Source organism: Trachypithecus francoisi, unplaced genomic scaffold, assembly GCF_009764315.1.
Source record: "Trachypithecus francoisi isolate TF-2019V2 unplaced genomic scaffold, Tfra_2.0 Lachesis_group11, whole genome shotgun sequence".
Taxonomy (NCBI): Eukaryota; Metazoa; Chordata; class Mammalia; order Primates; family Cercopithecidae; genus Trachypithecus; species Trachypithecus francoisi.
The window spans coordinates 55022748-55034135 of record NW_022681456.1 but is presented as its reverse complement, the minus strand read 5'-3'; the positions used below and the strand labels follow the sequence as shown (position 1 = coordinate 55034135).

General features: G+C 47.6%; 2 protein-coding genes across 2 annotated transcripts; both read left to right on the top strand.

The window, feature by feature from the left end:
* Positions 1-2750: 2750 nt before the first annotated feature.
* Positions 2751-5155, top strand: LOC117089698. The gene is made up of 2 exons (XM_033221182.1): positions 2751-4315; positions 4635-5155. The coding sequence occupies exons 1-2, from the start codon at positions 2963-2965 to the stop codon at positions 4671-4673; spliced, it is 1392 nt and encodes a 463-aa protein (XP_033077073.1). The 5' UTR covers positions 2751-2962; the 3' UTR covers positions 4674-5155.
* Positions 5156-5348: 193 nt separating this feature from the next.
* LOC117089699 (keratin, type II cytoskeletal 7-like) lies at positions 5349-6995 on the top strand. Its single transcript, XM_033221183.1, has one exon. The coding sequence runs from the start codon at positions 5908-5910 to the stop codon at positions 6811-6813; it is 906 nt and encodes a 301-aa protein (XP_033077074.1). The 5' UTR covers positions 5349-5907; the 3' UTR covers positions 6814-6995.
* The last annotated feature ends 4393 nt before the right edge of the window (positions 6996-11388 follow it).

The window sequence follows — 11388 nt, the reverse complement described above, 5'->3', positions numbered from 1 at the left end:
AAAATCAAGGGTTTTCCTGCCAGGTCGTTCAGGACACCCAGATCAGATCCCCTACATTTTAGTCTGGCAAGATCTGGTGGAAAATCCGTCCCCGTGGCTAGCTCCCTTTCTGCTGACCTCTGAACCCTGTAAAACCCTAGTTGCACAACCAACTGGGACCACCAAAAGACCAAAACTCCAACTGCCCCCTTGCCCCTGTGTTGCCTGACAGCCAGGACCTCGCATCCTTGGAACCCCCACCTTATCCTCCCCCTCCCGGACCCCATGCCCAAGCCCAACCGGCCGCACTCTCAGGAAGCCATGAGGGCTGAGAAGTGGGCGTGGTGCCAGGAGAAACTGAAAGTGAACATGGCTCGGGAGGGCCAGCAGGGCGAACGTGTGGGCGTGTCCAGCGTGAGGCAACTCCACGAGTTCCCGATTCCACTGTAGTGCTCCCCTTAAGGGAAATAGGACCCCCCGATGACACAGGTAACCCTAGACTCCAGTATTGGCCATTCTCTACCAGTGACCTGTACAACTGGAAGACTCAGAATGCCCGGTTCTCTGATAACCCCAAGGACCTAACAGCCCTTCTAGATAGTGTCATGTTCACTCATCAACCCACCTGGGATGACTACCAACAGCTCCTCCGCATTCTGTTCACAACGGAGGAACAGGAGAGAATCCAGGTAGAGGCTAGAAAGTTGGTTCCTGGAGATGACAGTCAACCGACTGCAAACACCGACCTCATTAATGCAGCATTTCCCTTGACCAGGCCAACGTGGGACTACAATACAGCAGAAGGTAGGGGAAAGCTACTTGTTTATCGCCAGACTCTAATGGCAGGTCTCTGGGCTGCAGCTAACAAGCCCACTAATTTGGCTAAGGTATATTCTGTTTTACAGGGAAAAACAGAAAGCCCCGCTGTTTATCTAGAAAGACTAATGGCAGCCTTTAGACAGTATACACCTATAGATCCAGAGGCACCTGAAAATTGGGCAGCAGTCGTTATGTCCTTTGTCAACCAGGTGGCCCCAGATATTTTTAAAAAGCGACAAAAATTAGAAGATTTGGAGGGAAAACAGGTCCAGGACCTCCTTCGCATAGCACAGAGAGTTTACAACAACAGAGATGCTCCAGAGGAAAGACAAATTAGGGCCACTGAGAAAATGACCAAAGTCCTGGTGGCGGTCATTCAAAAAGAGCAACCACCGCCAGGAAGCACCCAATCCACGTGTGCCCCTAGGCGCAATCTAAGTAAAGACCAATGTGCATACTGTAAAGAAATTGGTCACTGGATAAAAGACTGCCCCAAAAAGAAACAGCGTCAGCCAGGCCAAGGACAGTGGCAGCCCAAATCTATGCCGATACTAGTTACCCAAGATACAGACTAGGGGAGACGGGGTTCAGATCCCCTCCCCAAACCTAGGGTAACTTTACAAGTGGAGGGGTCCCTGGTCCAGTTCCTGGTGGATACCGGGGCACAACATTCGGTCTTAGTCAAGCCCTATGGAAAGTTATCTTCCAGCTCCTCCTGGGTTCAAGGGGCCACAGGAACCAAGAAATATCCATGGACAACCCAGAGAGCAGTAAACTTGGGAACCGGGAAAGTGTCCCGTAGCTTCCTGGTCATCCCTGACAGTCCTTGTCCCCTGTTGGGAGAGATCTGTTGACAAAAATGGGGGCACAAATCCATTTTCAACCAGAAGGGCCCAAAGTGACTGACTCCCAAAACAGGCCACTATCTGTTCTTACCGCAACTCTAGAGGATGAGTACCGGCTTCACCAGGAGTTAACGCCTCCTAACCAAAATATAGACTCCTGGCTCCAGAACTTCCTGGAGGCTTGGGCAGAAACAGGAGGGCTAGGGCTAGCAAAGCACCGTCCCGCCATTTTTGTTGAGCTTAAGCCCGGGATGGACCCTGTTCACATGCGCCAATACCCAATGGCCCTGGAAGCCAAAGAGGGTACTATACCACACATCCGCCGACTCCTAGATCATGGAGTCCTACGCCCCTGCCACTCACCATGGAACACTCCGCTGCTACCAATACAAAAACCCAGCAGTAAAGAATATAGGCCGGTACAAGACTTAAGAGAAGTCAATAAAAGGGTAATGGACATACACCAGACGGTGCCAAATCCATACACCCTCCTGAGTACCTTGAGTCCTGAAAATCAATGGTATACTGTTCTAGACCTAAAAGATGCTTTTTTAAGCCTGCCTTTAGCCCCTAAAAGCCAGGAAATTTTTGCCTTTGAGTGGACAGACTCTGAGAGAGGCATAAGTGGCCAACTGACGTGGACCAGACTGCCACAAGGATTCAAAAACTCCCCAACTCTGTTTGATGAAGCCCTCCACGAAGACTTGGGTGAGTACCAACACCAACACCCCCGTATAACTCTCTTGCAGTATGTTGATGATCTCTTAATAGCGGCAACGTCCCCAGAGGCCTGCATCCAAGGAACCAAAGACTTCCTGAAAACCTTGGGAAACCTGGGTTATCGAGCCTCAGCTAAAAAGGCCCAGATCTGCAGGCCAGAGGTAACCTACTTGGGGTATCTACTTAGAGGGGGACAGCGCTGGCTAACAAATGCTCGAAAAGAAACTGTCCTACAGATCCCCAGACCACAGTCAACACGACAGGTAAGAGAGTTCCTGGGATCTGCAGGGTTCTGCAGACTCTGGATACCTGGCTTCGCTGAACTGACAAAACCCCTCTATCAGGCTACCAAAGAGCAGCAGCCCTTCAGTTGGACTGAAGAGGCTGAGCAAGCTTTCCAGCAAATCAAAACTGCTCTGCTCTCGGCCCCCACGCTGGGTCTTCCGGATGTCTCTAAGCCTTTCCACTTATACGTGGACGAAAGCCGGGGCATAGCGAAAGCAGTATTAACTCAAAATTTAGGTCCCTGGCGCAGACCGGTTGCATACCTCTCAAAGAGACTGGACCCGGTAGCTGCAGGATGGCCTCCTTGCCTCCGGATGATTGCTGCAATGGCCCTGATGGTCAAAGACGCTAACAAACTGGCCATGGGCCAAGAATTACAAGTCACCACCCCTCATGCTGTCGAAGGCATCCTCCGACAACCCCCTGACCGATGGCTCAGCAATGCTCGGCTTACCCATTATCAAGGGCTGTTACTAAACCCCCTCAGAATAACATTTAAGCCCCCGACAACCCTAAACCCAGCATCATTGCTGCCAGACCCAGACTTAAGTAAGCCACTCCACAACTGTGCTGAAATACTAGCCCAGGTACATGGAGTCAGAGAAGGCCTCCAGGACCGACTGCTACCAGATGCAGACCTCACCTGGTTCACTGACGAAAGCAGCTTCGTTCACCAAGGACAGAGGTATGCGGGGGCGGCGGTAACCTCAGAGACTGAGATAGTTTGGGCTGAGCCTTTACCTCCAGGAACATCGGCTCAAAAGGCTGAGTTAATAGCCTTGGCACAAGCCCTGAAACTAGGCAAAGACCGTAAACTGACAGTATATACTGACAGCCGGTATGCATTTGCCACTGCCCACATACATGGGGCTATATACAGAGAGAGGGGGCTTCTCACAGCTGAAGGAAAAGACATTAAAAATAAAGAAGAAATCTTAAATCTTCTGGCTGCCCTTTGGGAACCCAAAAAGCTGGCTATCGTCCACTGTCCAGGACATCAAAAAGCCACTAACCCAGTCACTCGAGGAAACAACCTGGCTAACCAGACTGCAAAAGACGTGGCTAAAACCACTCCTCAGCTGCTGACCCTCCAGCTGCCTGATCCCGGGCCCAGAGAATTGCCCTTTCACCCAGAATACTCAGAAGAAGACCTCCAGTGGATGAGTAAACTCCCCGGAACACAGGTCAGTAATCAGTGGTGGAAAGATTCTAACAACAATACCATTCTCCCGGACAGGTTGGGGCAGCGAGTAATAACACAAATCCACCGAAGCACTCACCTGGGCCCGCGGCGGATGTTAGATTTGATTCAACACGCTGGACTAAAAATTAAAAACGCCCCTGAAAAAGTAGACGCCACGGTTAAAAACTGTGTAGTATGTCAACTCAATAACGCCAGTCACGGGACCCAGACCACGGGAAAAAGACACAGGGGAGATAGACCTGGGATATATTGGGAAATTCACTTTACTGAAATAAAGCCAGGAAAATATGGATACAAATATTTACTAGTTTTTATAGATACATTCTCAGGATGGGCAGAAGCTTTTCCGACAAAAAAAGAAACTACACAGATTGTGGCCAAAAAGATCCTAGAAGAAATCCTGCCCAGGTACAGCTTTCCAGTCATGATAGGGTCGGATAATGGGCCAGCCTTCACCGCAAAGGTAAGTCAGGGACTGGCTTCCATCCTTGGGGCTTATTGGAAACTACATTGTGCTTATTGACCCCAAAGCTCAGGTCAGGTAGAAAGAATGAATAGAACATTAAAAGAGACCCTAACTAAATTGACCATGGAGACTGGCGCTAACTGGGTAGTCCTCCTCCCCTGCGCTCTGTTCCGGGCACGTAACTCTCCTTATAAACTAGGACTTACCCCTTATGAAACAATGTGTGGCAAACCACCCCCTATCCTCCCTAACCTTAAAGACAATCTCCTCAAAGCTGACACAGATAATGGTCTTGAACTTTTGTTCTCCTTACAAGCCCTACAGAGAGTTCATGAGGAAGTCTGGCCCAAGCTAAAAGAACTATATGAAGCTGGGCCTCCACCCATTCCACATCAATACAAACCGGGAGACTGGGTCCTCGTCAAGCGCCATCGATAAGAAACCCTAGAACCCCGGTGGAAAGGACCATTCCAGGTGATCCTGACTACGCCTACGGCCCTCAAAGTGGAAGGCATCGCCGCCTGGATTCATCACACCCACGCCAAGCCTATAGACCCGCTCTCGGACCTTGTTACATCCTCGACGGGAGAGGCAGCAACCTGGACAGTTGACCAGACCAAAGAAAACCCTCTAAAACTTGTTCTACGCCGTCAGCAACCTAAATTGTAACTATGACACCTACCTCCTTTATAACTCTTCTACTTTTATGGATCCCTTGTGGGGAGACCCAGGCGAACCCGGCAACATCCCCTTTCGCTTGGCGTTTCTTCCTGACTGAGAACTGGACCAATTATGCTCAGACAGAACAAAAGGGCTATGTATTAGGCACTGCTGACTGTCCCCTGGGGGGTTGTAGCACTCCCATCCATCTAAATTTCACTGATTTTAAACACCAGCCAGGAAAAGCAGCACCCGCAATTTGTTTCCTCTTTGACCAAACACTCTCTTATTGTAATAACTCATGGGTAGAACAAAGTGTCGGCTGTCCATATAGGTCCTGCAAAGTCCACACCGTTAAAATCTTAAAAACTGAGCGAGTGCGCGCTCCTCCTAGCCCGCCGCTAGGTCCATCCCGGCCCAGCCACCATGTCCATCACTTCAGCTCCCCGGTATTCACCTCCCGCTCAGCCGCCTTTACGGGCCGCGGCGCCCAGGTGCGCCTGAGCTCCGCGCGCCCCGGCGGCCTTGGCAGCAGCAGCCTCTACGGCTTGGGCGCCTCGCGGCCGCGCGTGGCCGTGCGCTCCGCCTATGGGGGCCCGGTGGGCGCCGGCATCCGCGAGGTCACCATCAACCAGAGCCTGCTGGCCCCGCTGCGGCTGGACGCCGACCCCTCCCTCCAGCGGGTGCGCCAGGAGGAGCGCGAGCAGATCAAGACCCTCAACAACAAGTTTGCCTCCTTCATCGACAAGGTGCGGTTTCTGGAGCAGCAGAACAAGCTGCTGGAGACCAAGTGGACGCTGCTGCAGGAGCAGAAGTCGGCCAAGAGCAGCCGCCTCCCAGACATCTTTGAGGCCCAGATTGCTGGCCTTCGGGGTCAGCTTGAGGCACTGCAGGTGGATGGGGGCCGCCTGGAGGCGGAGCTGCGGAGCATGCAGGATGTGGTGGAGGACTTCAAGAATAAGTACGAAGATGAAATTAACCGCCGCACAGCTGCTGAGAATGAGTTTGTGGTGCTGAAGAAGGATGTGGATGCTGCCTACATGAGCAAGGTGGAGCTGGAGGCCAAGGTGGATGCCCTGAATGATGAGATCAACTTCCTCAGGACCCTCAATGAGACGGAGTTGACAGAGCTGCAGTCCCAGATCTCCGACACATCTGTGGTGCTGTCCATGGACAACAGTCGCTCCCTGGACCTGGACGGCATCATCGCTGAGGTCAAGGCGCAGTATGAGGAGATGGCCAAATGCAGCCGGGCTGAGGCTGAGGCCTGGTACCAGACCAAGTTTGAGACCCTCCAGGCCCAAGCTGGGAAGCATGGGGACGACCTCCGGAATACCCGGAACGAGATTTCAGAGATGAACCGGGCCATCCAGAGGCTGCAGGCTGAGATCAACAACATTAAGAACCAGCGTGCCAAGTTGGAGGCCGCCATTGCTGAGGCTGAGGAGCGTGGGGAGCTGGCACTCAAGGATGCTCGTGCCAAGCAGGAGGAGCTGGAAGCCGCCCTGCAGCGGGCCAAGCAGGATATGGTGCGGCAGCTGCGTGAGTACCAGGAACTCATGAGCGTGAAGCTGGCCCTGGACATCGAGATCGCCACCTACCGCAAGCTGCTGGAGGGCGAGGAGAGCCGGTTGGCTGGAGATGGAGTGGGAGCCGTGAATATCTCTGTGATGAATTCCACTGGTGGCAGTAGCAGTGGCGGTGGCATTGGGCTGACCCTCGGGGGAACCATGGGCAGCAATGCCCTGAGCTTCTCCAGCAGTGCGGGTCCTGGGCTCCTGAAGGCTTATTCCATCCGGACCGCATCCGCCAGTCGCAGGAGTGCCCGCGACTGAGCCGCCTCCCACCACTCCACTCCTCCAGCCACCACCCACAATCACAAGAAGATTCCCACCCCTGCCTCCCATGCCTGGTCCCAAGACAGTGAGACAGTCTGGAAAGTGATGTCAGAATAGCTTCCAATAAAGCACCCTCATTCTGAGGCCTGAGTGAAAAAAAAAAAAAAAAAAAAAAAAAATCTTAAAAACTTCTGAGTCCCTATCCAGTCAAACGTGGCAGTCACACAATTTCTTTGAAACCACATCAGGCTACACCTGGGTTATCTGGGACCCCTGGGACTCCCGCTGGACTTCCCAGCAAAAAGGGGCTATGTACTTGACTTCAGGAACTACCTGGCCTAGTAGCCATCTCTTTCTCTGGCGTTCCCTTGTTCAGATCCAGACCACCCTACACGCGGCTATACAGAACCAGGAAAGGGAATTAAATGTCCAGCTTTCAACTTTAGCTCCTACCTGCCCCTTTTCCTGGTTATCCCTATTAAGAGAAGGGTTAGAAATCGTAAACGCCACTGGCCTAGGCAATCTCTCTGCATGCTTCTTCTGCGCGGCTCTAGGGTGACCACCGTTAACTGCAGTTCCACTTCCAGGCCCGTCTAACGCTTCTCTCAGCCTAAACCCTAACAATAGCCACATACCACCCCCAATCCCTGACGTCCCCTTGTTCCTAAACCCTGGACAGACACAAGTTTCCTTTTGTTATTCAAATGCCGGCACTACCCTCTGTAATACAACTTCCACTCCCAACTCAACCCTCTTTGCCCCTCCCGGTTCTTTCTTCTGGTGCAACGGGACCCTATATAAGAACCTTTCCACTCAGGCCACTATAACCCTACTGTGTCTCCCTGTCACGCTAGTCCCCCAACTAACCTTGCGCACCCCTGCAGAATTTTCCAGTTGGGACTCCGACCCTTTCCCTAGACCAAAATGAGCTATATTCCTCCCCCAGTAGCCGGAGTCTCACTCACCATGTCCTTAGTTGCTGCAGGACTAGCTGGGGGAGCTTTAGGTCACTCCCTTATCAGCACTGCAAAACTCTCTCATCAATTCTCCACAGCTATGGAAGCTTCCGCCGAATCCCTTGCCTCATTACAGAGACAATTGACTTCCCTTGCCCAAGTTACTTTACAAAACTGCCGTGCACTAGACCTGTTAATGGCCGAAAAAGGAGGGACCTGTCTTTTCCTCAGAGAAGATTGTTGTTTCTACATAAATGAATCTGGGCTCGTAGAAACGCGAGTTCAACAACTACATAAACTCAGCCTAGAATTGCAGAAACAACAATTCACCTCTGCGGCCAACAGCTGGTGGAATTCCTCCATGTACTCCCTTCTAGTGCCCCTCATAGGACCATTCATAAGTATACTTCTCTTACTCACTATAGGACCATGTATAATAAACAGATTAACAAACTTTGTAAAAGAAAGACTCAACACTGTACAGCTTATGGTCCTGAGAGCCCAGTACCAACCTGTACTCACCGAGACTTCCAAGTCAGACATATAAGACCCAAGACTGGCTCTCAAGATACTAGAGAGAGGGGGGAATGAAGAGTGGAAAAATACTGAATATCAGAGGTCAGAAAAGTCAGGAAACTCCCCTTAATGCTAAAACAACAAGGTTATCTGGAAAGTCCCTAGCAGGGCAAGCGGCCGTTTCTGGTTTGGTCAAAGGGCGGGAACCAATGAACAACTGACTAATGTTTAACTTTAAATGTCAGCCAATTGTAAACCTACAACTGTAAAAATTCCCAGTGACTCTGTAACTTGCTGTAACTTGTTTGTGTCTGACTACAAAAGACGGCTGAACACCGAGCTCGGGGTCTCTCCCTAGGATCGGATACCTAGCTGGAGGGAACCAAGTTCGAACTCGAAATAAAGTGATCCCTGCTGCTTGGCTTTGTCTCTGGACTCTGGTGGTTGCTTTTGGGTCATCGTGGGTCTGGGCATTACATATATATGTGTGTGTATGTGCATGAATGTGTGTTTATGATTTTTAACTCCCAACTAGATTTTAAATGATCATATAAACAAAATCTAGATTTTGTTTGAATGACCAGAAAAACAAAACTTGGATTTACTGTGTCCTGTTCCAATGGATAACAGTGCTAACTACACATCAAATCGCTCTATAAAATTTTTAGTGTAAAAAACTAAAGAAAGCAAGAAAGGAAAAATTAGAGATAGAAGGTGAGAGAGAATGAGAATGATATTTGGCTCCAAAGACTGGGACTTCGTTGTCAGTGTTTGTTGTCCATTCCAGTTGCCACTAGGCACATGTGGCTATTTAAATTTAATTAAAGAATTAAATAAAAATTTAGCTCCTCCACCAAACTAGTCACGTTCTAGGTGCTTAATGTCCATATGTGACAAATGGCTATAGTACTGAAAAATACAGAATATTTCCATCATTGGGGAAAATTATATGGGAAAGCACTGATCTATAGAATGTAATCAATGACCCTCTTAGACGCTAATATATCTCAAAAGTTTTATATGGCAAAAACCACAATAACTTTCACACCAACCTAATAGTAACCTTCAGATATTTTAAAAGCAAATAACATTCCAGGTTAGTGTTTTAAGTAAGGTCCTAAAGGAACCAAAGCTTAATGTATCCAGAACAGAAGCTCAGTGTGTGTTGATTTAACCCTATTCTTGCGGTAACTTTTCCCGGCCTCTTTATTCACTATGGAATGCAACATTTTAATAAGGCAGACATTTTGTGTAATCACATGCATACCTCTTCTCACACATGTCTGCTTTGATCTGCAAAATAAGACTGGATGGCCAAAGGAGGATTGTTAGTCAAAATGTATCACTCATAACCATCAATTCTTTAAGAAGTACTTAGTTATATAAAATTTAATACATTATAAATGTATAGCTAATGTTAGGATGATAGATTTCTGACATACATACCAAGTTTCCTATTTCTTCTATTACAAAGATTAAAATAAGCACTCAATGCATCAGAATAATCTGTTTGTAAACAAGAGATAGAAAATTAAAAGTGTCATACGCGTCCACGTGAAGAGACCACCAAACAGGCTTTGTGTGAGCAATAAAGCTTGTTAATCACCTGGGTGCAGGCGGGCTGAGTCTGAAAAGAGAGTCAGCGAAGGGAGATAAGGGTGGGGCCGTTTTATGGGATTTGGGTAGGTAAAGGAAAATTACAGTCAAAGGGGGGTTGTTCTCTTTGGGACAGGTGTGGGGGGTGGTCACAAGGTGCTCAGTGGGGGAGCTTTTTGAGCCAGGAAAAGGAATTTCACAAGATAATGTCATCGCTTAAGGCAAGGACCGGCCATTTTCACTTTTGTGGTGGAATGTCATCAGTTAAGGCGGGCAGGGCATTTGCACTTCTTTTGTGATTCTTCAGTTACTTCAGGCCATCTGGGCGTATATGTGCAAGTCACAGGGGATGCGATGGCTTGGCTTGGGCTGAGAGTCCTGACAAAAAGTATATTTAAAGTGCCAAGATAATTGTGATTTCCCTTAAAAGCGTAAAATATTAAGCCTTATAAGAATCTTGAAAGAAACATACCTTTAGGCAGGTATTCATTAAACTAGCACTTTTATTTCATAATATATTCAAGCTAATACTACATCTGACAGTGGTCATACTTTAGAGAAATCAAAACAGTTAAAGCACTTAGCAGTTTTGATAAGAATGGACTTAAATCTTCTATCATAGCAACTGTCAAAACATTCCCAAAGGGTTCTCATCTCACTTGAGAAAATAAGATTTGAACATATGTTAATGAAGTGTTCACATTCAAGCCATTAGGTGTTTGAAGTACGCTTTCTTTGCAGGGAATTGTTGTAGATCAAGTTAAAACTATATTTATCCTAAGTTATTTAGATGAATGTTATTTCAAGGATCACCTGTAGATAAGTGATGATAGAACTGCCTGTTTTTAGTTGATGTGCAAGGAAAAAGGTAAATTAAAATAGAATACTTCAAAATACTGAATCTGAATTTTAAGAATCTAGTTCTACTTGTTCTGACAGTTGTGAAATTTGTAGTAATTGTTAATAAGGTCATCCTAAATCAGATACAGCTTTTAATGTTGAATGCAGTATTTGTAATTTGTACTTACTACATATTAGACAAACTGAAAGAGTGAGTTTATGTCTTACATGTTCAGGTTGAGTAAAATTTCAAAACGACTTTTATCTTGTATTATCATTCTGTGATCCTTTTATTTTTATTTAAAAAGTGCATTCCATGGTGACATTTAAAAGAATCATAATAGATATTCTTTGGGCTGTTTGTACAATTTTTATTGTATTTTTAAAGTATTCACAATAATTTAATCTACTGTACTTACTCCCTGTCTCTGAGTTAGGAACAATGGTGGACTGATTTCCACCCCACCCCCTATTCTTCCTTCCTCTCTTATTTCTTCTTTTCTTCTTATGAAATGTTAGGGAATACCTACTTAGTACCACAAACTGTAATAGGTGTAGGGTTATTGACTATAAAGCAAACACCATTATTTAACTTCTTGGAACTTACACACAGTGCAGAAGAGATAAATAAAAGTTTGAGGCAATGCAAATATAATTCTCACAT